Source organism: Pelodiscus sinensis, chromosome 24 (genome assembly GCF_052426305.1).
Source record: "Pelodiscus sinensis isolate ZL-2025 chromosome 24, ASM5242630v1, whole genome shotgun sequence".
NCBI classification, from domain to species: Eukaryota; Metazoa; Chordata; order Testudines; family Trionychidae; genus Pelodiscus; species Pelodiscus sinensis.
The window spans coordinates 21,137,590-21,164,996 of record NC_143075.1 but is presented as its reverse complement, the minus strand read 5'-3'; the positions used below and the strand labels follow the sequence as shown (position 1 = coordinate 21,164,996).

General features: G+C 44.2%; 1 protein-coding gene across 2 annotated transcripts in view; it reads right to left on the bottom strand.

Annotated features, from left to right (window-relative positions):
* Positions 1 to 27,407, bottom strand: part of FBXO42 (F-box protein 42) — a 99,182-nt gene that overhangs the window by 31,091 nt on the left and 40,684 nt on the right. For both annotated transcript variants that reach the window (XM_075906299.2, XM_006115068.5), the window contains exon 4: positions 13,010 to 13,144. In XM_075906299.2, coding sequence (XP_075762414.2) covers positions 13,010 to 13,144 — 135 coding nt within the window. The remainder of the gene's footprint in view (positions 1 to 13,009; positions 13,145 to 27,407) is intronic.

Here is a 27,407-nt window from a genome sequence, read left to right as displayed (position 1 = left end):
GGGCTTGTGTCACAATGTGGGGGAGTCACCTGGCCCTGCACCCCCATCCACAGCCAGACATGACTCTGAGCCAGCAAGTAGAACAGAACGTTTATTGGTTCACAGGGACACAGCAGAGTTCAGACTTCTTGTTACAGGAACCAGGGGCATTCCGTACAATCCATTTTGGGGACCGGGAGGGCGGGGAGGGGAGAGGTCAGAAACCCACAACCCAGCTAGCCTCCCCTCTCCCTAAGCCAGCCAGAAAACTAACTCACACAGCTAGCAACTGTTCACAGCCCTCTAGGCTGCCCTGCCTCCTCTGTTCAGATTCCCTAGGCAAAGTGTCACCTTACTGAATCCTCCACCTAGCTCAAGTGCCCCTAAAGAATTTTTCCCCAAAGATCCCATCCCCGACCGCGCACGCACATGCACGAGCACACCAACCAGCAGGAATCACATACAGCACAAAGTAAACAGGATGAAAAAAAACAGAGTGAACACCATGGCTACAGGATTGAACTTGTAGCCCTCACTACGTCACAGGTTGACCCTGACAAGCTATCTAAAAGTAAAAAACTACTGGTGCCTCCATTAGGACATTTCATTGAGACACTCATTCTGTGTAACCACACACCTGTTTTCGCAGTGAAGATACAGGCATACTTATCCTGGCAGCTCAATAGCACAGGAAGCCTGAGATCCACCATCGGTCTCTGGAGCCCTAGACTAGTAGCATCAGATGGGTACAGAACTCAGACTGGGTTGTGCCACCAGGGATAAGGAACACATTCCCTGCTTTGTCACAACTTTTTCATTGTTTTCTGTATTACCATGACCATTCACACAATAATATCAGGGACTGCTGCACATCTGGCCTCTGCTGGCCTCACTTCCCACTATGGCCTCATGGAATGCCATATTCAGACTGCCATCCAAAAGTGAATGGTAATCAGAATATAGGTATTCCCATGAACTTGTCCAAAGAGGCAGATGAAGAATCCCTCCTCAGAAGCAATAGTTCGCTTCTGCGTTCATCTGAGCTGAAATGTAATGCTAGCCATTCCACAGGCTGTCAAGGCTGCTCCACACTCTGGCACGCCGAGTGCAGAAGGGGCCCACAAGAGACCTTAAGTAACTTGCCACCATAGGCTTCTGCTCACAGAAACTCCACGATCATAGATTCCCTGCCCTTGGGAGGTAGCTGTCACCATCAAGTGTAAAAATAACTCCCTTCTTAAACCCAGGAAGAACACTTGAACTTCCTTCCAGGAGTACCCCAAGCTCTTTTACCACAAGAGAGTTTGAAAAAGAAAAACAGAAAAACTGCAATCTCTGATAGCTGACCTCTTAGTCGAGGCATGCATGCATACACAGAACTCCTGCTACTTTCCAGGCCACAAGAATCAAATAATTGCCTTAAAAAATATTATTTTTTATTAACACCACAAAAAGATATACTTAATAAAGCATACTTGGCTGCTAGGTGTTGCAGAGAAACTGAGAAAAAACAAAGTAAAACACAGAGAAACATAGTATCTCCGGGTGCAGCTTAGATATAGAGAATGGATTTCACACAGAGAAATTTAACCAAACAACAAAACTAAGAAAAATACCCTGATTGCAACTAAATATACATTTCTGTATCTACTCACCATCCATTCTGATCTTTACTACTTCCAGGTCCAGTGCATTTCCATGCTCAGTATTCTTTGTAGGCATGGTAATTCTGTCTGATTTAATTCATCTTGCTTCCTCCAGATCCTAGCTTAAAACTCACAAGCAAACAGTAGGCCGGTATATCTATTCAATTCAAATTTTAACACCCTCTGCCACTGGCTTGCCTGGCTTCCTGCCAACACCCCCTACCTACCTGAATTTAACCCTTTAGTCAGAGTGCTGGCCAATACTCCTCCTATCCATCACACAGGCTACTGCAAACAAAGAAAAGCTCAGGTGAGCAGGACATTGGAGAAGGATTTGCAATTCAAGAGAGGACTAATCTGTATTGTAAAACAAAACACCTAAGTGTCTAATCTCCAATATGGCTCACCCCTCCTGAAAACAACCGGAGAATGGTTAACTCCCTCAGGCTCTTCCTCTCCTCCTGCACACAGACACTGCATGGATCAATTCATTTGGAACACAACAAGTAGCAGCTCTAGCAAACTTGCAAGTGCTGATTTCCCATCCCTCAGCCTTGAAATTTTCCATAATTTAATCAAAAGAATTCCACTGAAGATCTTTCCCACAACCGGAAAGAGCAAACTTAACAGCAAACTTGTCAGGGATTGATCAGTCAAAGGAGACTGCGTAGATCTCCGTGGTTCAGAATATCTGAACTTCACACACCCACAGACCTGAGTCTTGCAGGGTCAATCCAGGCCTTTGCGCTCCTAAATTTTCAATGAAATTTAGGCTCCCAAGTGCCTTTTGAAACTGGGTACAATTTTCAAAAGTGCCCGAGTACTTGGCAGTTTGCTTTGTCTGTGTAGGCGAAGACCAAACTGCTGTGTTCTATGTGGACAGAGATCTTGTGTCCTGGACCAAACTCTTCGCTCCCAGGCAATCGATTGCTGCCCTGTACCAGAGATGTGGCTGTATTTCAGTGACGCTGTTATTTATAAAATTGCTTTGGGAGCCTGTCAGGATTAAATACTAAATATAACAAATAACCATATTTCTCTGACAACCCGATTCAGAGATGCTTTCACTCATACCCATTCTCATTGTTCTCCCAGTGCAGCCTTTCATTTTTAAAGGTCTTCTGTTCATATTATGGCACAGAAGAGGACCACCGTAGTGCCATTGAAGAATATTTTGTTGAAAATGGTAGATAGTGAGACATGACACGAGACATTTAATTTCAAGGGGAAAATTCACATCAGGAGTACTATGCATCAAAGGCAACAGAAGGCAGGCAGCAAGAGTAACTATAGCAGTGGTTCTCAACCTTTCTAGACTCCTGTACTCCTTTCCAAAGTCTGATTTGTCTTGCACACCCCCAAATTTTACCTTACTTTAATATAAAGACCATGCTTCATTTGAAGCTTTCAAAGTCCTTTACAAACATTTAATTGAGCCTCATTACAAATTTGTGAAGGAGATGTTATCCATTTTGCAAATGCAATAGCTAAGCCACAAGATAAAAAATTATTAACTCTATAGGAAGGAAAACACAACAGAGAAAGAATAATTCTAAGAGACTAGATATGCCTCAGGAATACAATGACCAGATACATGTAGTAATTCAGCCACAGGGAAATGGTTGGTAATATATCAGTCTCAGAACAGATACAGGTTCAAATTAAATCACTAACACCAGGGTCAAATGCTGCAACAGTCACTGGAAAGGGAAGTTATGTAAAGTTGCTCTAAAAGCGTCTCAGTTGTGAGTGTTCTATATAACTAGCAAATGTAGGGAAAAGAGCTGGAAAACTAACTCAAACAGGTTGGGCAAAATTACTAAGAGACCTGCAGTCCTAATACCCTTTTCCGGAGTATGTTCAGTGTCTATGTCTGATGAGGAAGGGGTTACCAGCTCAAATCCAAGAGCATTCTTCTTTCACTTGCATTTTTTTTTTAAAAGCTGCCCTGTAATTCAGGTCTGACTTGAATCCTGGTTTTCAAATGTAAATTACTTACATCCAAAATAAATACTTCTCAGAGCTGAAAATTCCAGCTGCGTTTCATTTAAAAACATTCTATACTGAACTTTTTGATGGCTAAAGACAGCAGCTGAGGCCAAACTAAGATGACTTTAGTGATACTTCCTATGTTCTGACCAGCGCAGTTACCTTCTGTGCACCATTCCAGATATCAAGGCTTTTTCACTTCCTTACATGCCTGCTACTATGACACAGCTTTAGAGTACTACTGGTGTGCTCAGACTAGGGATGTAATAGTGTAGTTGATTAACTGATTAATCAATAAGCAAAAGCTGATAGGTTAATGCTACAGACTGCACGCATTTCCCCCTCACCCCTTGTCAGTAAATTTTTTTTTTAGCAGGCTGGCCAGCAGCCCAGCTCAGTCCCAGCTTGCACTGGGTCCTGGACCTACCCTCACTGCAGCTCTGCATTTAAAGTGTATTAGGAGCCAGGCGGGCAGGCAGCCTGGCTCAGTTCCAACTTATGCCGGGTCCGGGAACTTAGACCCCTCTCCCGGACAGGGGCTGCCCGGAGACTATAAATAGTCAACTAACTGATAAGTATTGATGAGGTTAATTGACTATTTAATTAACCAATATTTAACAACTCTAGTTCAGACCAGGCCCTATTCTGTTCAGTGTAGATATTACAGTGTTCCCTATTTTAATGCATAAGTCTTGCCTCCATAGTAGCCAGTACCAAATAGTTTAGTTCAAGACACCTACAATAATTGTAGAAATCTATTTTTAAAGCTAACCTCGGGCAGATAGTAGCTGGGGTACATTCAAACATACAAGGAGAGGGAGTTAATCATTCTGGGCTGCTTTGTTACGTCACAGAATTCAAAGGTCAATGACAGCACAAAAATGACCGAAGGCCAAGTTTCTTGCTCTATCATGCTGCAGTAAATGCAGTCTTCCAACTCCAGAAAGACTGCATCTAAGAGCAGATCCTTGGAGAGATGACAAGACAGTTACACAGTCTTTTAGCTTCACTGAATTAACATCAAGTGCATCTTCCCACTACAGTTACAGAAAGGAATGGTGACCCTAAAACTCAAGTGGCTATGGTTTCATGATCCCTGAGCTTCGCACTGGGCAAGAACACTCAGCAGCCTAATGATCAGCAGAACATTCAGCTAAAGAAAGGCATTCAGCATCCATTGTAGGGATGTAAAACTATTTAATCCGTTTAACTGGTTAAATGTAACATTTAGCCCGTTAACTGCTTAAACAAGGGCAGCAGGGGCCATTCTAGCCCCGATGGGCTGGGGCAGCTCCCCGCCTGCCATGGCTGGACTGGAGCAATCCCCCGACCCGCAGTGCTGCTCTGGTTGGGACGGACCCACCACAGACGAGGGCTGCTCTGGCCGAGCTGGAGTGCCCCTGCCTGAGACACATTGTTCTGGCCAGGCGGGGTCCTCCATGCTGGAGAAGCACCTTGCCCACATCTAGTGGGGGGCTGCTTCACCCCCTGCAGCAGTTAAAAAAAATCATCTGGTAACTATGATGCATACCAGTTAACCATTCACATTCTTAATCAATTTCTCTACACCTCATATTCCCCCCCCCCCCCCACAGACACAAGAATAGACACTGGGGAGGGAAATATCCACCGATAGGAGGAGAGACACAGACATAAGGAAAAGGATAATAAAGCCAGCTGCTGGAGCGATCATATACAATCACTGCATTACTTAATAAAAATATACCACCCAGAAGATTCTAGATAAAGCTTTTAAAGTGAAAACTCTCTGCTCATCACATTTCTGGCTAAAGCATTGCAACTATGGTAGGAATGTTCTTTCCCGAAGGAGCTAGACCTATAAAAAGGGTCCTGGTGACAAGACAAACTGTCTCTGGAGAATAAGGAAGGGGTTAGTGCTTTTAAAAAGCTGGAATTAGTATCCAGTTTACATTTTACATTACAGTTTACATTAAAGCCCGGATAACCAATCTGAGAGCCAAGGAAGAGAAGGCTCCTACTTCCCCAGTGACAAAAGGCAGGGACAGGAAGACACAGGAAGCAGGTTGTGGGAAGTTTTACCCTCTGAGGGGAAGGGGCTAGGATGCACGTTCAAAACTATCAGGAAGACATAAGCCAGGATTCTACTAGGGATGTGAAGAACTAGTGGACTATCCGATAAGCAAATGCTTATTGGGTACTCGACAGGATACTCAACTAGTCGCTTCCCCTCACCTTGTGGCCTCTATTGGACAGAGGCAGCAAGGGGGAGGGAGAATAGAGGGGTACTTCAAAGCAGCAGCGCCAAATGGAACCCGGGGTCAGCTGCTCCGTGTGGCGCTCTCACTTTGAAATGCCACAGGGAGCCTGGCAGTGGGCTCCTTGCAGCATTTCGAAGTGGCAGCACTGTATGGAACCCGGGGTCAGCAGGGTCCCCAACTGACCCCAGGCTTCACGGGGCGCTTTCACATTTGAAACGTAGCAACTGCCTTAGGGTGGCTGGCGCCCTATTGAGTAACTGAATAGTCAATGCAAAAATGAATCAACTACTCGATTAGTCAATTTCCCGATACTTAACATCCTTAGATTCTGCTGGACCCTTCCGATATAAGAGGCGGAAGTGAAGGCCACTACCAGCTGCGGGCACTTTTCACGGCAAAGCATGCTGCGGAAAGGGAGGAGTTTGGAACCTGTAAAATATCAACAGCTTTCCTGCACAGGTGGTCTTAGGAAAAAGAGCACAAGGAAGGGCCTGATGGCTGCTTAGTCTAAGAATGATCTGAGGTGGAAGAACCAATGGTGAATGCAGGCAGGCTCCTGAAGAGGCTCAACTAGCTGAACAGCATTTGGACTTCAACTACTGTTGTGTCACGGTTATCTTGGGCTTTATCACTTTGAGAAGCTACTCAGGATGTCATCACGGATGCAATGCCAAGATAAACACCCAGGTTCTAAAATCTGTTTCCTCTGTCCTCACTCAATCCTCTGTCCTCACTCAATCCCCATCTTCTTCCTCTCCTCCCCTACATCCCCGAGTGAACAGAGGCATCCTGAGAATCTACTGTTGACCCTGCCATAGGCTTTCCCCTACTCAAACCTGAAAATACTCTAACACAAGGACTAAGGTGCACAGGAATCAAGAGCCAGGCTCCAGAAGAATATAAGCCCATGAACAGAATGGGAAAAGAGATCAGAGAAAAATGTAGATGACTGAAGAAAAACTGGCAAACATTGGCAAAGACTAACCAAAATGACAACTCTTTGGGGATACACCCTTATGCCTATTTATCCAGCAATGATCTAGTCATTTCCAACTGTTAGTCCGTGGACTGGTGGCGGGCTGCGAACCTCTGCCTGTTGGGCTGCAGCACACTGCCAGGCCACAGCCCCAGCTTTCAATTAGCCCTGGGATTTCCCCATAAGGGAACCCTTCCATCCACTTCACCACTCAGCAGCAAGGGTGAGTGGGGCAGCTGGCGGCCAGGTGTGCTGGGGCTGGGGCTGGGGCCACAGTGAAGCTGTCCCTACTGGGGCAGCCTCACCATGGCCCCAGTTCCAGCTCTAGCAGCCGCTATGTGCAGCCCCGTCAGCTGGGCCACAGAGCAGATGCAGCGCTGGGAGGGCGGCTGAGGCTGCGTGGGGGGGTGGGGACCTGATCTGGTGGGCAAGGCTAAGGCCTGGTGGCCAGGGCTGAATAACAGAATATGGTGGGTGTGCAAGAGTCAGGGCTGGAGTGTATGAGGGGCCTAGGGCACATATTTTGGCGAACAGGAAACAATTTATTTGCACATTGGCATCATCATCATAATGAATATGCAACAATGCAAATACAATGATGCTGGTCCAGCAAAGTTTGTGAATGGGATTGCTGGTCCCCAGTATAAAAAAAGTTGGGAACCACTGCACTAGAGCACTTCAATAAGGCCCACAACCTGCATCAACACAATACATTAATAGCCAAGTCATTACCATGTTTACCATGCTTGATTTTACACAAGTGGGTAAATAGAAAAATACCGTACACAGAAAACCTACCTGACTACATATGAAACAAGCTGACCATAAAATATAAATCAATGCAGGTGACTTTAAATCTTATTAAAATATCTAGAATCTGTTTGGCCCACACAATGTTATGCTTAGGTTTGCGTGGTCCTCTTGCATAACAAGGTTGGGTAGCTTCACAGGGGATTCATCAGCCCTGTCCAGTCAAAGGCTCAAAGCTCTGTGCAGACAGCTGACTGACTGGGCAGGACGGATTAATCACCCATGAAGCTATGCTGCATCTCAGAAGGAACCCTGGGTATTTCCCCAACTCCCATTCCCATGTCTTATGGGCACACAATTTTCTTCAATGAAGGTAGGCTTCCAGGGCCTGTGTCCTGTCGTGGTTTCTCGGCGCACAGAAAGAATCCTATTTAGTGCATTTTACACTGACAAGGTACATTTTACGTATTCCAGGAATCCCTCACAAAACATTTCTGCCTAGAGCCTCAATTAGGGACCCCAACCTGATCTCAGATCTGAATGCTGGTAAATCCTCCAACCTTGGCTGACCCAGTTTCCTCCATAATTAAATACCCAGGTACCCTTTCTGAGCTCCCTTCCCCCTCAATGTGTCTGCAGTTGTTACTCGCCATCCCATATACTTGTCTCCCTCTCTGATCCTGGCTCTCTTACCTCCAGTTGTTGGTAGGCTTGCACACAAGCTATGATGGTGGATTTCATATCCTTTATGGAAATATGCTTAGGAATATGAATATACTTAATTCAAATATGCTTTATGCAAAATAAGTCATGTAACATCACTGGAAAGGCTGTAATCCACTAAATGTGTATATTCTATTTGTACACATGTACCGTTTCTGGTGAAGTTAGGAATAGTGACTGTAGATCTATTATCAATGTGTTTATGTTGGGAAAAGCCTATTTCCAGATCATCAGGAACAACAATGAAGCCGCCAGACACACAGTTAATAGCCCATTAAGCAAGAGACAATTGAGTGTTGGAGAACTGTCTTCTTGCAGAAGTACTATGAAGACCATGTGTCCATGTCACCTGATGCTGGAATCCATCTTGAATTTTGTGCTTTTCCACAGAGGTGTCAGGCAATCAAACAAAGGCTTCCTGCCTTAGGGAAATTCTATATAAGACAAGGGAAGTAAATACTGATTGTCTTCATGCTGCGAGGATACATGAGAACACCTGGAAACAAAAGGACTAACAACAGAGAGAAAGATGAACTGCTGGACCCAGGTCAGGCAGGACATCTCTGCCTAAGAAGAAATATACCTGCAATAAGAAGTAAGGTGAGAAATCATGATTTGTAACAAGTTCTCTTAGTGTATTAGGTGGTGTTACAGATTTGTCTAGAATCACTTGCAGCCATTTAAATTCTACTTTTTATACTTAAACAAAAGTCATTTTATAAGTCCAGTGTAAATAACGGTTATGGGAGAGGAGACAACAGCTGTCCATCTCTCTTTCCTTTATAAGAGGGGCAAACAAATTAAGATCTTGTCCTGTATACATTTTATACAGAGTAAAAGATGAATTTATCTGGGGCTCTGGTCCCATTGGGGCTGTACAAATGGGTGCTTAAGTGGCTTTCTTTTGATATTAACGGAGTAGGTAACGTTAATAGTGTTAACACATTAATACTCTGCCACAAATTTTGTGACAGAGCAAAGGAGAACCTCTCTAGCCTTTACCCCTTGCACACTTCTGGGCATGTCCCTATCTCTGTTATAAAAATCTGCAGTTTCCATTCCTCTATGCAAATCTATTTTGGGCAGAAGGATGTGTGTATAGAGGTGATTACTAGCCAGGGGCATTGGGAGGCTTGTGATGAGTTCAGTCACAGAGATCCACTTGAGACTGTCACTTGATGTGCTGGAAATACAGTATCACTTAGCTCACCTGCCTGCCCTCTGGGGTGCCCCACCACCCTGTCCTGAGAAGGGAAGGGACTTAACATAGCACCCAGAGCTGAGATGAGCTGAGATGCTCTCGGTGTTGTTCTGCTATGGGCTGTGACCCCAGCTCTGTGTCTTCCCTTAGGGAGACCAGAGGTTCTCAGGACAGGGTGGTGGGGCACCCCAGAGGGCAGGCAGGTGAGCTAAGTGATACTGTATTTCCAGCACATCAAGTGACAGTCTCAAGTGGATCTCTGTGACTGAACTCATCACAAGCCTCCCAATGCCCCTGGCTAGTAATCACCTCTATACACACATCCTTCTGCCCAAAATAGATTTGCATAGAGGAATGGAAACTGCAGATTTTTATAACAGAGATAGGGACATGCCCAGAAGTGTGCAAGGGGTAAAGGCTAGAGAGGTTCTCCTTTGCTCTGTCACAAAATTTGTGGCAGAGTATTAATGTGTTAACACTATTAACGTTACCTACTCTGTTAATATCAAAAGAAAGCCACTGCTTTGGTTTTAGATATAAATAGAGTATTTTGAAACTTCAACAATGGGGGATTTCCTTTAAACCAGAAAGCATTATTTTATTTCTCCTTTTGTCTGACAAAACAAGATTTAGCCTTTTTTTTTGGGGGGGGGGGGAGCTAAATATTTACAGCAAGCTAACAGTCTCTCAGTTGGGAGATGCTTTACCCAACTCTGATGTCATTTAGCCATTCCTGCAATGGACAAAAAAAAATGAAGACAAAAGGTGTACAATAAAACAAAGTAAACCCTTCACCTGCAGCCAGTCTGATCCATTTATGGAACTCTGATAGCACTGGTGTGACTGGTATTTAAGAACGTTCTCATCTCATTTTTAAATTCTTGGCCCGTGCATTCAGTCTGGCCCTCACTCAGCACACTCCAGCCTGTTTTACTCTCTCAACAGAACAGCTAGCCAACAGACAAGAGATGATGGAACAGAGACGTATCAAACACACCTAATTCCTGAGCCTCTGAAAGGGGGATCAAGATAGCTCCTTATTCTTGCTCAAAATGGAAAAAACAGATTCATAGAACTAAACATCTTTCACCTGAACCAGCTGGATCTTAATATATGGTCATAAAAGGCCTATTTGAACTACCTCTGGAAACAGTTCCATTGTCTATTTAGCTATCAGTTGTACAGTACTGACATTTTTTCAAGATATATGCAGTTTCTCACTACCTAGGAGAGACTCACTGCAAATTCATGTGCTTATTTAGAATATCAGACCAAAGTGCTTGCCAAATTTGTATCTGGCCTCTTCTACTCTCACCCCACAGGGTATCCAGAGTTAAATGGGTAACAGTGGATCTGGATGAAAGAGTTGGGATTCCTTGCAATCCCCTACAGGTAGTTAGCTCTCTCTGAAGAGATTTAGGTCTCCTCTTGTGCAGAACCCAGCATTACTATAATTAGCTCTCCTTTTAAAGCCCACCTGTCTTGTTTATCTCTGCCTCAAGATGCAGTGAATTCCATATGTATCTTGATATCATCTCCTTTTACTTGTTCAACTGTATGGCCTTTGAATTTAATGGCAGTCATTTGTTTTTCTGCTCTTACCCCTGTAATTGCCTAATCTTTTTCCTAAGCAGTAGAGAACACTCTTGCAAGGACAACAAAAAGCAGGTACGTGTAAGAAACCACCACAAGCACTGGCATGGGTGAGTCATCTGTTCAGCTAGACTCCTCTGAAGTTTCAGTTGTGATCTGTTCTGGGTACATGTGCTGATGACAGCACACAGAAATATTTCCTCGGGGGATCTTCCCATGGGACTTGACTGACACATTCTGGCAGGATTTGATCTTCAAGAGTGCTATTTGTTAAGACAGTGGGAATTTTACTGTACATATTTCGGACAGAAGGCTCTATATCAGGGCTGGGCAGTAAGTGGTCCACACACCAGATGTGGTTCACCAGGGTTAGCCCCTGGAGGGCTGCTAGACACTTGATTTACCTGAGAGTCTGCAGGTATGGCTGCTCACAGCTTCCACTGGCTGCAGTTCACAGTTTTTAGCCAATGGGAGCTGGAGCTGCAGTTAGGTAAATAAAGCATCTAGCAGCTCACTAGGGACTAACTCTGGCAAACAGTGTCCAGTCCACAGGCTGCTTATTACCCGCCCTTAATCTAAATGCAGATCTGGGTGCTAGTCCCTGGATTCTTTAACACGATAAGAACATTTTTAAACAGAAACCAACTGTGACCATATACTACAGTTAGCTTCAATGAAGACCCGCTGCCAGTTATATCATCCTCCCCACTTCTCTTCAGGGGAGGGACAGCATTGCAAAAACAGGAGAGGAAGAAGAGAGTAAGTCACAGTTTGGTCATACACGTGTTAAGTTTCTTGCAGGGTAAGCAGATTTAAAAACCCTACTTTTTGATTAGATGCCTGTCACCATCTGAGCGCCTGCAAGGAATAGTTACCAAAGACCGATTTGATTTCCCAGATCTTCCAATACAAGAGCTTGAGTCACCAGTTTGAGGCTCAAAACCAACCTTAACATCTTCAACTGCAAGAATGATCTTATTCTAGAACTGCAAATCATTCCATCAAGAAACCCTCATGACTGAGATCTTGGAACATCCCTGTCTACACTACAACCTTAGAGACACACAACTGCACTGCTGCAGCACAGCTGCTGTAAGGTCTCATGTCGCTGCTCTACGCTGATGGGAGAGAACTCTCCCATCGGCACAATTAAACCATCCCCAAAGAGCAGTGATAGCTGTGTCAACAGAAGAGCCTCTCCCACCGACAAGGTGCTGTCCGCACCGGCATTTGTGTCACATTTAAATGAACTGTATTTTATGTGCTTTCCATCTCATTTCATTTCTAATAGGAGCTGCCTCTACTCTGACAGTTGTTCCACATTTGCCAAAACCGACTTAAATTGTATTTAAATTGGAGTTATATGGAAAAATACTTGTTTAAACACAGATTGTTAATATTTAAAACCACTGTGAGAAACAACTTTTTGCTCTTTTCTGCTCTAACTCACAATGTGGGGATTGCATGACTACCTATTTCCCACGCTCCCTGGCTGTTGTGGGTAACCAGCAGAGACATGTTTTATCCACTCCTCAAAATACCTTAACTGGCAAGCACCAAAGTTATTTAAAAGCTCTCCCTTATCAACCCAGGCTCTCACAACTTCACCCAACTGTCACTCATCTATATAGCACAAAGTAGCATTGAGTAGTTTGCTAGACCACAGAGAAGATATTCAACTTCTTCCACAGAACAGTTCTATGGATAAAAGGATACCAAAATATACTGCATTTATCAACAGATACAACCTAAAAAACATTCAGTTAAAGAAGCTAATCCTGGTAATAGGGCAATCTAAGTATCAGGCTCTGCAGGCCTATAGACAAGACACTTAGGTACAAACTTTGGGTAGTTTACTATGAGGAATAAGAATAAAAGCAATCAAATGTCTTAAACATCAGTCACCTCTCACCTGATGCCAGAGGCCGGATCCACTCTTTGCTATTGAGGTCAAGTCTCCAGAGGTCATTGAATGCAGCATTGCAACTGCTCTGTGTGCAGCCACCAAACACGTACATTGACTGATTAGCATCATAGTAACATGCACCTAGAAAAGGAGGGGACAAAAGACAGTTAAAATGATCTCCTCCACATTTTTTATAAAATTGAGGAATTTTGGGGGTAGAGGTCCTCCCAGTAGAAAAAATACTTGTTATAGTCCTTTAAATAAACAGACTAGTCTAGAAATATCACAGACCAATGTAAATCTACAGCAAATTCGTTGTAAAATGATTATCCAGATTCAACACATTCAACATGCTCTGCAAGGAGTTCCACAGGTTGTGCATTATGTGAAATACTTCCTTTCGTTTGTTTTAAACCTGCTATCAATTAATTTCATTAGGTGACTAAGCATGCTAAGGTGCAGGTATTTGGCTAATCGTGTAGTCGACACTTCATATCGATTATGCAATTACTTGATAAGGGGAGGTGCTCTGCAGAGCCTCAGTGGGGGTAGCTCCCAGAGCCGGCAGGAGCCAAGACTGAGCAGTCCCAGCTTACACTGGCTCCGGGACCATTGCGACTCTGCATTGTAAGTGGCTCTTACTACATTTAAAATGCTGAGCTGCAGCATGGGTGGCTCCTTGAGCCGACGCAAGTCAGGACTGAACTGTCCCAGCCAGCACCAGCATCTCTATATTCAGTCCATGATTTTTAGTGTCTAGTGAAAGTATTTTTAAGCTCCTAGTCTCGATTACTTTTGAGAATGAGGACTGATAGGTCAAACAGTGATTGTTTTGAGAAATGTGTTCACCCGTAGGTGAAAAGGTGGTTTTGTCTTACTGTTTTCCTGTGTGAATTTTTTACTACATACCATAGCTATCCTAGGTGGTAAAGCCAGGTATCTATGCCCTTATTTTCCAAAATAGGGAGGACTTTACCTTAATTACTTGTTAAAGAAAAACATCTACTTAAAATACACCTTACTGTATATTAACATTCTTCCCATGTCTCTCAAGTCTTAGAAAATGTACAGAATGTTCCAAATGAACAGAACCCATAGACCAAGTACACGGAGATAGAGGAAGATATTAAGTAATGTTTTACATCTACAAAGAAGCACAAAACACTTCACAAACTCTCAAAAGGCAGCTCACTTTTTGATGGCAATAGCAGCAATTTGATGCACAACAAGCTGTGCTGAAGGGACAAGAAGATAAAAAGCAGCAATTTTGGCTAAGGTTGAACAAAGCTCAGATTTGTACACTAACAAATGCAGATTCTATAGATCTATCTAGGTTTTTATTCCATGTATTATCACTGTTGGATCAGAGCACCATAAACAAGCAGACAGTAGACTGAGCAGATAGGGAAATTAAACTATAAATAGGTCCTAAAAGAATGACAGTGACTTCTTCCTGCCAGGGCTTGAACACTGCTACAAAAATCAGGATATATGATCTGAGTTCTGACTACTAAACTACTCTGACTAGTGCAAGAGGCTAATATGATTCAATATAAACTTCCTTATTTGAGTATTTCCCTTCAGAGCCTTGGGTTTGTTATCTCTTACTATAATGACTGCTTTCCTTCTTATGATCATGAGCCCTATACAGTTACTTCATAGTTCAGTGTGGCAAGAACACCCTTTTCCATGCCTCTCATCTAACCCACTGTCCAAGACTGGGTCATGAATGACAGCTAGCTGACAATCACCCATACCAGACTAAGGTCAGTGAGAGGCAGGCTGGGAAGCAATCGGAAGAATTTGCTGAGCTTTCATAAGCCTCCTAGACTGTGGTCGAGCACCTGCTGTTTGTAATTGAGTTTGCAAAGTGGGGGAAGGAAAGAGTGGGGAGAGATTTTAAATTCACAACTATTCTAGATCATCAGGTAAACTGCCATACTGTTTCCAGTCTATGCTTAGTGAGTTCTCTCTCTTCTCTAGGGCGTAGACTTCACTAGATAACCACACCTTGGTCCCCTGAAAATTTTGTAATACACTCCACAACAGACTACATCTCAAGACCATTTAAAAAAAAAAGTTCAGAATTCAATTGACCACTTACAAGAGGTTTCAAGCAAAGAGCACGTTAAAGCTGCACTCCATTGTATGCAATGGCTGTCTATTAGTATCTGGGTGAATTGTAAGGAGCTGGTTTTGACTATAACGCTACAAGTGGTTTGTGATCTATCGAGAAAGACTGCAGCTCACTATGCACAATTTCGACAACAGCAATCAAGCCATCAGTCCCCTGGCCTGAAAGGGAGCCGTGTCCTTCATAAATGATCCTCCACTCAGGAATTCAATCCATCCTTGAGCCAAAAAAACTTCAAAATGTTAATCTTTAAGGCATGCTGTAAGGTTCACCTACTTTTTCAAAGCTTTGACAAGAGGCATGTGGTATGGCTGGAGGTGGGGGAGAAGTTATTTCCTGGTATTTAATGTATATTGCAGTTGAGGGCCTGGCTAGACAGGTTATTGCATTTTGTGTGTTTTTAATATAGTACAAGAACTTAAGAATTCTGCAACAGACAATCTAAATTGCTGGTAAATTGGAGATGGTTCAGAGAAAAGCAATGAGAATGATTAAAGGATTAGCAAATATGCCGCCATGGTGGACAAACATTTATTAAAAAAAATAAAAATTTATTTAAAAGCATCAATACATCCCTCATGAAAAATAATAATTACAATTAAATCTCATCACAAATATGCTACACTTGCAGTCTCATAAAAATGAATTAATGTCCCTAGTCTGTCCAGCCTAACTTCAAACTCTTGCTTCTTAAAAGTTCTGGGCTTTCAATGTCTGTTTCTCAGACTAAACGGTAATATAGGTTGAATCTCTGTAAACCTCACCCCTATCGTCCAACAACATCCGTTGCTCCCAAATTAAGTGCACTCTAAGCACAGTCAGTCTTCGCTTTTTTAGTAACGATTTAAATCATGATTCAAATCAATGAATTAAGTAACCTCGATTTAAATCAATCCACCCTGTATGCCACAGCCCTTGGCATGAAGTAGTTTCCATCATACATTGGATGTACAGTGTGATTCAATGGCCCTGAGCACTATACAAATTGTTCCAGTGCCCCTGAAACATGCCCGATAGTGACAGATTCAAGGAGTGCCATCTGTGGGGCTTAACAAGAAGGTAAAGGAGTGACTTGATTATAATCTGAGTATCTACATGGGCATCAAAGACTTAATAATTTAAATCAGTCTGGCAGAGAAAGGCCTAACAGAATCGAATGGCCAGAAGTTGAAACCAGAGCAGACTGAAAATAAGGTCTAAATGTTTAACTAGGAAGGTAATTACCTACTGAAATGACTTACCCAGGGTCATGGTGGATTCTCCATCACTGACCATTTTTAACTCAAAGATTTTCTAAGAGATCTGCTCTAGGAATTAATCTAGGGAAGTTCTACGGCTTGTATTATACAAGTGGTCAGACTAGATTGGGATGGGCAATAATTTTTGTAAGGGGACCACTTCAAATTTGGTAGTGGTCCTGGGCTGGCAGAGGCTCAGGCAGAAGGGGAGGGGCATAGGGCAGAACAGGCACTTCCCTCTAGGCACTGCGTGTCCTAGGAGGAAGAGGAGGAGACTTCACGCACTCCTCTGAGGGGCAGGGGAGCACACAAAGTCACTCAACCCCAGTCCCCACCCCCACCCTGCCAGGGAGGCACTGCGCCTAGAGGGAACCACCTGCCCTTTTCAACAGCTGGTGGTTCCCTCAGTGCCACACACCCCTGGCAAGGAAAGGAGACTTTGCACACACCCCCACCTCTAGGCTTATCAGGGCCTGGGAAGCGCACAAAGTCTCTCACCCCCATCCCGTCTTGCCAGGAGCGCACAGCGCCGAAAGGGAACCGACAGTTGTTTTAGGGGCAATTGGCTTGTGGGCAAGGGTGTGGCAGGGCAGGCCACAGGCCGGATTAAATGGCTTCGCAGGCCAAATCCGGCCCACGGGCCGTATCTTGCCCATCCCTGGACAAGATGATCATAATGTTCCCTTCTGGCTTTGGAATCTATGAATACTCCAATTGTCCTTTCTTTGGCTCTAGTCTCCATTGATACACTGGCCCACAAATATGGGCTGTAACATCGGAAAAGGCTTGGAGTGGAACTAAGGCTAGCCTAAGATGGGACTTTCAGCTTGGAAAAGAGACAACTAAGGGGGCGGGGGACATGAGCGAAGTCTATGACATCAGGACTGGTGTGGAAAAAGTGAATAATGAAGAGTTATTTACTTCTTCCCACAACACAAGAACTAGTGGTCACCAAATGAAATTAATAGGTAGCAGGTTTCAATCAAACAAAAGGAAATATTTCTTGACAATGCACAGTCAGTCCAACTGTGGAACTCCTTGCTAGAGGATGTTGTGAAGGCTAAAGCTAGAACAGGGTTCAAAAAAAGAACTAGATTCATTCATGGAGGATAGGTCTTTCAATGGCTATTAGCCAGGAACTGGGCAGGAATGGTGTCTGTAGACGTTGCTCACTAGAAGCTGGGAAAGGGCAATAGGGGACGGATCACTTGATCTGTTCATTCCCTCTGGGGCACCTGGCACTGGCCACTGTTGGAAGACAGGACACTGGGCTAAAGGGACCTTTAGTCTGACCAAGTATGGCCGTCCTTCTGTTCTTATCTGCTGTTCCAAAGCCTGATTATATTTTGGCCGCGCTATTTCAAAAAGCAAAACCATCCTTCTCCAAAATAGATGGCACCAAGAACGGTCACTTTTTGTGTATAATTGATATTAGCATTGATAGAAATGCCAATACTAATATTACATATACGAAGATATAAAATAGAACGGACCGGACCCCCTGAAGGGGAGAGAAGGATCTCAGAAATGTTTCTTGTAGTTCAAGGAATTGCTAAGGGAAAATAAAACCTCGTAGACAAAAAGCAAGTTATAAATCACACCTCCCCCACAAAAAAAAAGACAAGTACAGAAAGAGCAAAGTGTTCTACGCTTTAGGAAATCTAAAGGGCATCAGCTAGGGGTTGCAGGGAGCACTGACTTATCCATGCAGTGGACAGGGACAGACGGGTAGAAGAACAAATGAGGATGTCAAAGTTCAGCAAGTGAGCATACGGTGTAGGCCAGCATGTGGCTAATGATCCAACACAGAAGTGAAGGAGTGGCACTGATTATGCAAACAAAACCTCAGCAAAAGATATGGAAGTTCAAGATCAAGCACCATCATAAACAACCTGCAAGACAAGTGAAGCAAAGCTAAAAAAGCAGTGTAGGAAGGTGGTAATTCTACCAGGAAAGAGAGAAGGCTGCAAAGAAAAAAAAATTCAAGATTGCCAGGGTTCAGGAGAGCTGCACCTTTTACACTATTACAGTTCTGTCTTTGCAGCTTTGATGAACCATGATATTTACTCTCCTTTGACGTAAATCTCAAGGTGGACAATGTATTTGGAAACTGCACCAGTCCTTCCCTTCCCAAGCTAAACCACAAGTTATGGAATTACAGGAGTCAAAATAGTAGGGACAGAAAATAAGGAAGCGAAATGGGGACTATAAAGCGAGAAAGTGAACTGATGCTCAAAGTGTGGTGGCCAAGGGAGACACTTTAGGGTAGGTTGCTGTTACCAAAGGTCACTGTTCACCAGATTTATTTTGAACTCCAAGTCCGTGTATTCAACACCAATAAAAGGATAAAGACGTCCCTCAGGTTTACTGATCAAATGCCCCTGCTATAATTCTTGAATTCAGTGATATATTTGTGGTGTCAATGACCCTTTTTAACACAGCCCACCCATAGGCACACCAGTCATGCTCATTCCACCAAGGAGAGCCACTAGGTCTGAATGAATTAGAGGTAATAAAGCAGTACATTCAACCACTGACACATAATAGCTCCACTCAGCAAGAGAAGTAATTAAACCAAGCTCCTCCATTGAGAAATGCCCCATTGTCTGACCTGTGACTTGTCATGCAGATCATCTGCTTCCTCCATTGAAAGCCCACAAAAGGCCAATAGCTTCTAATGCCCTTGGCTTTCACAGAATGTCCAGTGCATTAGCTGACCACACAGCAGGATTTACAGATACAGGAGCATGCAAGGACAATGGTCCAAGTCAACATCTTACACAGAGCATGATTATTTGGCACACACACCTATATGCATATACTTGCTTGCAGTGTGTTCGACGGCACTGAGCATAATCAAATACTCTCTCATTTCTCCTATTCAGAATACCGTTGCTACATAACATCTACCACACCCACTCAAACCTAAATAACCAACAACAGAACTAGAATTGGGACAGACCTTAGGGCGGATGATATGATACACTATGCCAGTGTTTTTCAACGTTTATTCATAAAGTACCCCCAGTACCTACAGTTTTCCGACAACTTTTTCCTACCTTTGCAACACATTTGTTTAAACAACTTAATCATAGCCGGGTGGGCAATGAAATTTTTGGGTGTAAAAAGTACAAACATAATAAAGCCCTGTAAAACCTAAAACAAAAATTCAGTTTTCTCCAAATTTCAGTTGTGTTGCTGTACACCCCAGATTTCTTTCATGTACTGCTAAGAGTACTTGTACCACAGGTTGAGAAACACTGCACTATATCATGCAAGGATGGTGCTTAGTCATTTTCCAAATTCTGGCAGTCCCCTGTAGTGATTTTGTTTTGCAGGCACAAGGCCAACACCATGTTTCAATTTCAAATTTGCAAACCTCCGTGTCTGCAGGTGAAAGGCCAGGATATTAGCCCACTAGATCAATTTCTAGCCTCCCATACCTGGTGGAATTTAAAACAATATATGCACGTACAACTTGAAATTCATCTTCATGTACAAAGAGATAATAGGAAAGCATTTAAGGCTGCCTAATGGATTCCCCACCAAACTGCAAACCAATCGTTCGCTGACAGTGGCATGTTAAAAGTTATTGAAACTCTTTCCCCTGCACCAACCCAAACTTTTGGCAGCTGCTGCTTTCAAGCATCATCATCGTGCAGCCAATGTATTATTTTTTGAAAGGAGGTGGTAGCATTCTTCTCCTCTATTTGGATTTAAAAACAAGCCAGCCAGACAGGCACCATGACGTCTGCACCGTATATATTTTAATCATAGACCAAAATAATTTAAACTGTGTTTTCCTGCTTCTCTCTGGCAAACCATTAAAGCTTCTGGAAAAGGAAGGAAGCTCAATTTATGCAAAAGTGATTGTATAACTGAAAATTCCAGTTCCACATATTTAAAAGGCAGCATCAATCCACTAATTAGGGCAGAAGGTAAGCTCCATCAGAACTAGCTATGCTTAGAGCTTTTTGCTTGGTAGATGCATGAGAATTTAAGAATCATCAGGCAGATTTTTCAAAAGCAACTAAGATTTAGGAGCACAAGTCCCACTAAAAGTCAAGAAAATTTGTGCTCCTAAAATCCATCACCACAAACAAAGTGTAAAACATTCCATAATATTTCAATACCTAGAGAGATGATCAATAGTGCAGATTGCAAAGTTATTTTAAGTCAGTGGCGCTCAAACTGCACTGAGCCACAGCTTTAGCTCAGCCTCCCTGCCCTCCTCCTGCACACACACCCCCGCTAAGACCCTGCACAATCCTGCACCCTACCTCCAGCCTGCTCCTGCACCCTCTCTTCCTCCTGCACCCTTCTCCCCTGTCCAGACATCCTACCCACTCCTAGCCTGCTCCAGCACCCTCCCTTGGTCCTGTCCCTGCCCCCGACCACACACTGCACCCTCCCTTGCTCCTGCCCACTCCCCCGGCCAGATACCCTATTCCCAAGACTGCTCCTGCACTCTACCTCCCACCTTCACCTCACCTCCTGCTCAAATCCTGAAACCCCCATCCCTATCCCACTTGCTGGCAGCCCCATCCTGCACACTGAAACCCTCATTTTTAGCCCTACCCTACATCCAGGTGTGGGTCCACAAAATCCACTAACCCCGGAACTCCAAAACAGTTAATCTGGCCTATGGGAAGCCCTGAATCCCACACTGGGCTGGAGTGCCAGGAGAGCAAGGTGTCTCTGTTGGGGGCCACATCAGTAAGGATTGGGAGGGGTTCTGACTGATTTTTCTGTGGATCAGTGGCCCCTACCCAAAAAAGGTTTCCCACCCTTGCCATAAATAAAGACAACATTCGAACCTTTTCTGTTTGACATAAATATTTTAGTTTACTAAATTTCCTTTTAAATAAAGTAACATAAAGCTGAAGTGTTTAATCTGTTTCATAATTTCAATTAATATTTACTTTCTTACTGGTAAAATTAAACCATGTTCCCTAGCTGCAGCACTAGCAAAGTGGCTCAGGTAATTATATATTTCACAGGAAGTTTCCTTTAGCAACTTGTGGTCCACGGAAAGGTTTGCACTGAGTGGAGTGAGCCACAGGCCAAAAAGTTTGAGAACCCTGCTTTAAACACATGTGTTTTCTCTAACTTTTGTCTACTATTTCTCTGCTATATCACAGCTTCTTATGCGGTAGTTTGAGTCAGCCAGTGTAAGATCAGTGGACTAGAATAGAGAAGGCTGAATTAAATACATAAAGTCCTTCAGAGCAAGGAAAGTGCTCCAACGTGTTAACTTTACTAAGGGTTTATCTATACTTCTAAATTTAAAGCACTACGATGTGACAGTGTGGTCATGGCACCAGGGCTAGGAAAGAGCTCTCGCAGCACACTAGATAAGCCACCTCCATGAGCGGTTGGAAGCCTGTTTACACTGGTGCTTTACAGTCCTGTAACTTGCTGTGCTGTGCTGGGGGGGGGGGGGTGTCTTTTTTCATACCTGAGTGAGAAAGTTACTGTGCAGTGAAATGGCAGTGTAGATAAGCCCAACTATAACAGAGCATCAAAACTCTTGAGTCTATATAAAGCAATTACGTAAAAGGTCAGAAATAAAGGAAGTTTATCTGCCTCACCTTAGGGCAGAGCAGGGCAGGGATGGGCAAAATATGGCCTGTGAGCTAGTTCTGACCTGCAGGTGCAGCAAGAGCTTTAGGCCAGCTCCCTGCCTGTCCTGCCCCGTATGCCACTCAGAAAAGCTGGCTATGGAGCCCTATTTGTCTGAACAGCTGTGAGCCCAGGGGAGGGTAAAAGAGGTTTGGTGCACTACTCCCCCCCCAATCTTACAGCTCCCCATTGGCTAGTTTTCAGCCAATAGGAGCTGTCTGAAGAACAAGCATCACAGGAAGTACCCCCCTCTTCAGGCCTGCAGCTGTTCAGACCCACATGGCCTCACAGCAGCTGCTCTGAGGGCATGTCTACACCAGGAAATTATTTCAAAATAACTAAATTCGAAATAACTATTTCAAAATAAGCTTGTTCCCCGAGGAACGCAGGAGTACAGATTTTAAAATAACCAATCTGTTATTCTGAAATAACAGGCTTTGTAGTGTGGATTCTCTACTTATTATTTAAAAATAAGGGGTTATTTTGAATGACCCACTGGTACATGGAAGGCAGGGAGCCGGCCTGAAAAACCTGCTGGGCTGATGGCTGGGAGTTGCCCAGGTAAGCATCTCCTGGTCAGAGCCTGCATTTGCCATCCCAATGCCTCCCGCCCCCCCAATCTCTGCCCCCCCACACTGCTTCTCTTCTACCCTACACAACCCAAATCCTTGTACTCCCTCCTGCACCCCAGTCCTCAACTCTGAGTCACAACCCCCTCCTCCACCCAAACTCCCTTGCGGCTCCTACATCCCCTCCTACACCTCAATCCCATACCCCAAGCTCTCTTCTGCACCAAACCTCCATCTCAGAGCCCACACCTCCCCCATTAATATCATGGATAAGTGTGGCTCTTGATCACTTACCAAATTCTTGGAGTAGCCCCTATCAATAATTATTACCCACTTCTGCATTAGGAGGGAAGGGAGGAAAGTACTCTTGATATCCAACTTGCATCTGCCCATCACCTTCCCAATGAAAATATTATTGCAATTTTTTGGTGAAGTTTCTCCTTACCATTGAAGGGTAAGGACAAGCTTTTGTATGCAATGATTTCCTTAGCGATGGATCCCAAAGCACTATTACAAACTGGTGTGTTATAGCTACAGATCCCTTTACTCACCCTTGAAGTGCTCAGTTGCTGAGGTGCAATAGAGCAGCTGTTTAATAATATACAGACATGGCACTGCAATTTAGGACAGAAAAGGAATACCACCACTAGGGATGTTAAATTTTGATTAATCAGCTAATCAAGTGGTCGATGGAATTTCCATTGACCACTCGATTAGTCGATAAGGAGAGCTCTCGCAATCCCGCTGCGCCTCTCCCTCTGAAATATACCATGGAAGGCTCCTGTACATTTCAAGGGGAGAGGCACAATAGTAGGGACGACATGTGAGGAGGGAGTGCTTCGATCCCTGCTCGCGCCATTTCCTCCACTGCGCCTCTGCCTCCCCTGCCCCCGCCCCTGTGGAGACAATACTGGGGGGGGGGGGGGGGGACTGGCTTTTAAGCTGGCTGACCCTCAGCACCGGCTCCTGCTCCCCCCCTTGGTGCCTCTGATACAGAAGTAGCAATGGGGGAGGGAAGAGAAAGAGAGCGACTAGTCGAGTAGTGACTCAACTACCCAATAAGCCTAGGCTTATAAGATAACTGACTAGACACTTACATCCCAAACCATCACCACCACCAAAAATTTAGGGAAGCAAAACAGTTACTGGAATTGAAGTTGGTGAAATCACCAAACCTAAACATCTACTTTTATGAAAACCATCTCTGGGTTTTTCATGACCCTAAGTAATCAAAATCACTTTCTATTTCTCATGACTGATAGCACCATAGTAATGAGCAGTAAGACTGAAAATCAAACTGTATGTTCCACTGGACTAGTGCTGAGGGTCAGCCAGCTTAAAAGCCAGTTCCACTGAGCCATAATAACTACATCACCTACATCAGACGCAGGAACAGATTTAAACTGGTATGTCAGCAACAGACTATTGCCCCAGACCTCAAGATCTTGCATTCCTCTGCCTCTCCACCCTCCCCTCCATGCAGCCCCAGCATCTGCACTGAAAAATTCCCATGATATTAAAACTGTATATGCCTGCTACATTCAGCCCAAGTTTTCAACGTAAATGAAAGCCATCGGGCAGAAACATAGTTAATGTTATGTACTGAGTACAAAACATAGCTGACCGTATTCCTATTATAGTCAGTCATCATATTGGAAAGCCAAACCGATCACTCTTGAAGCAACACTTTGGGTGTTTTCTTCTGTTCTTCTCTCCTCGTGCCCTTACACAGGTGTAAACTCAGCAGGGATGAACACATCACCTGGATTGTGGACAGCAATTCTCATTTCCCAACAGTTATTTTAACAAGCCAGTATTCTGGCAACCTGCCTTACCACTCAAAGATTCAATATTTAGAAACAAACATTCCACTTTGCTGTTTTCCATGCCCTTTCGATGTAGCTAACAGTCATTGGGTTTTACTAGAGTTAGTCACTGCCCTATTATAATTGCATATTTTTAAATTGTACTACGTTTGGATAAGTTATTTATTCTGATCAAGATGAAAGCACTAAGACTAAAATTCTGCTACACTTTGCAAAAACCAGACCCAAACAATCTTTAAAAAAAAAAAAAAAAAGCAACATCCTCCCCCCCTCCCCCCCCCCCCGCCGGCTTTACTCATAGACTTTAAGGTCAGAAGGGACCATTATGATCATCTAGTCTGACCCCCTGCACAGTGCAGGCCACAGAATCTCACCCACCCCTCCTAGAATAATCCTCTCACCTATATCTCAGATATTGAAGCCTTCAAATACTTTGAAGACCCCCAAGATGCAGAGAATCCTCCAGCTGTAATCTGTACCCCATGCTACAGAGGAAGGTGAAAAGCCTCCAGGGCCTCTGCTAATCTACCCTGGAGGAAAATTCCTTCCCGACCCTAAGTAATCAAAATCACAGGGTCGCCAAGCTTTAACGTTGGAATCTTCAAAAATACAGCAGTGATAATATGGAAGTCGAGAAACAGAGGGTTCTGCACCCACACTGAGCCACTGTCCAAAATATTTGATCAGAGACAGTAGAATTGGATTCTAAATGCAAAACATCATTTAACAAAACCCTCTGAACCCACGAAGGGTTAGACTGGTGACTGAGTGTGAGTTTAAACAGACACTGCTGTGACACTTCTTGGGGCACCCAGGGCTGAGTCTTATTACCACCTGCCTCCAAAATGAGGGACGCTTGCCTAACCAATTGTGCATTAGCCCCCTAAACACAACCTGCATGTTAGCCAGCCACCCACACTCCCCACTCTGGCCAACACCAGGCCTATCTTTGCCTTGCAGGTTGTCAGATGCACCCCAGTTCCCTAGTCCCTTCTAAGTGTTCCCCATGATATCCAGCCCCTAATTACTGGATACCCATAGAAATCCCAGATCTTCTGATCCAAAGAACCAAGGTACCACAAGTTTACCAGTTTTACCTTAGACCACTGCTCCTGTTTTATGCACAGCAATGAGTTCAGTTGCAAAAGAAAGGAATATAAGGAAGACTAGATTCAAATAAAAAGCAGAGAGAGAGAGGGGGGGGGGGGGGAGAACAAATGGTTACATACAAACTGTCACAACACACATTCTGAAGCCTAAATTAACTACAAAGTTATCCTGCTGACCAAAGAAGCTTCTCTCCCGCAAAGTTCTCTCCAGAGTTTTTAACCAAGTCTAGAGGAGATCCCTTTTCATGAAACTAGCTCATTAACCATTTACCTGCTAGGTCAGGGTTTCCCAACCGATGGGTCAGGGCCCAAATATGGATCGCCATTACATTTCAAAAGGGTCACCAAGTGTCTCCCCAGGTGGCTCTGCTTCCCTTCCTCCTCCACCTTTTGAATTGCCTTGGGTCACCAAGTCTTCCTGAATTGTCAAAATGGGTCCCCATGTGGAAAAGGTTGGGAACCGCTGTCCTAGGTGAAGGATGCCACTGTGTCTCTATGTCCCCATACTTACCAGAACAGACTCCTCTACAATTTTCAAACGCTGAAAGAGGAAGTTGTGGGTATTTTCACAGTTTATTTTTAGTAATAGTAGGGGCTGTGCCCCCTGCTCGCTCCGCTCACCAATCACCCTCTCTCTGGGAGTAGATGTCCGGCCAGGAGGAGGGGGCAGGAGTGGGTCAGGGGTGTGGGGCTTGGATGGTGTAAGGGACTTGGCATGGCCCGGAGAAGAAAGAGGGGGGTCAGGCTCAGATGGAAGAGGGGACCCAGCCCCAGGGGCTCCTTCCCAGCAGTGCAGCCCCCCCTGGGGCATGAAGAGGGAGCTAGAGTAGCCTGTGGCAGGAGAGAATGGCGCCAAGGCTGGCCACGGCAAGCAGCTGAGGATGGAGGTGGCATGAGGACACAGATGACGTCCCTGACAATCTGCAGGAAATTTTTACAGATAGACAGAGAGAAAGGGAGGGAGGGAGAGGGAGAGATTTGCAAATGTTTGCTTGGACAGTGGGTTTTATTAGGTTGGGTGAGTTTCACCCTAAACCTAGAAATCTATTTCTAATTTCCTGGCTGCTCCCTTAGCCTGGCAGTAAACAGCACCAAACAGGTGAGGAAAAGACATAAAAAGTGTGCAAATCATCTTCAGGTGCATTGGTGCTTAGAACGGAGGTACAAGTTGTTGTGTGTTAGTTATTAAGACAGACAATACAATATCTGATTAACAATGACTCCACCACAATCTCCGATACAGCAGGCCCTGTGCAGGCAAATGCCATATTCTGTGCATCACTCAAGTTTTATTACTTGTGAACATACATTTTTTATGACTGACTCTCAGAAGCCTTCCACATTGTATTTACTTTTTTTAAATGAAAGCCTTTTCCCTGGAGAGCCATCTCCCAGAGAGACCAGAATCAGAGACACAGTAGCATAGGGACTGAATTTTTGTTGTTTATAATTGCCTAACACAACATAACTAGATTCTCTAGGAGCTCCTGGAATATAAATGAACTGTCATTTCATTTACACCCCAAAAGGGTAGACATTTTTCGGGCTTTCAAAATTTAGAAGTAGAAAGCAAAGATAAATTAAGCAGCATCAGCTAAGTAATTGGCTTCTCTGAAGTCAAATGCATACCAAAATGTGATTTCTTCCATACCTCTAATCTGCAATCCTGTATGCTTTATATGAAGTAAAATACAGCTTAGCCTCTTCCAAATAATGCAGAAATAAGTAAACACTAGAAGACTTACCCAGCGTTGCTCAGGTTCTTCAGGGCACAGGTCTGGCAGTGTGGGGGGTGCAGAATCAGGGCAGGGGACTGGTGACAGGGGGTGCTCTGGGCTGGGTGATGGAGGTGTGCAGGGGCTCAGGGCACAGTGTGGAGGGCTGGGTGTGCAGGGGGCTCAGGGCA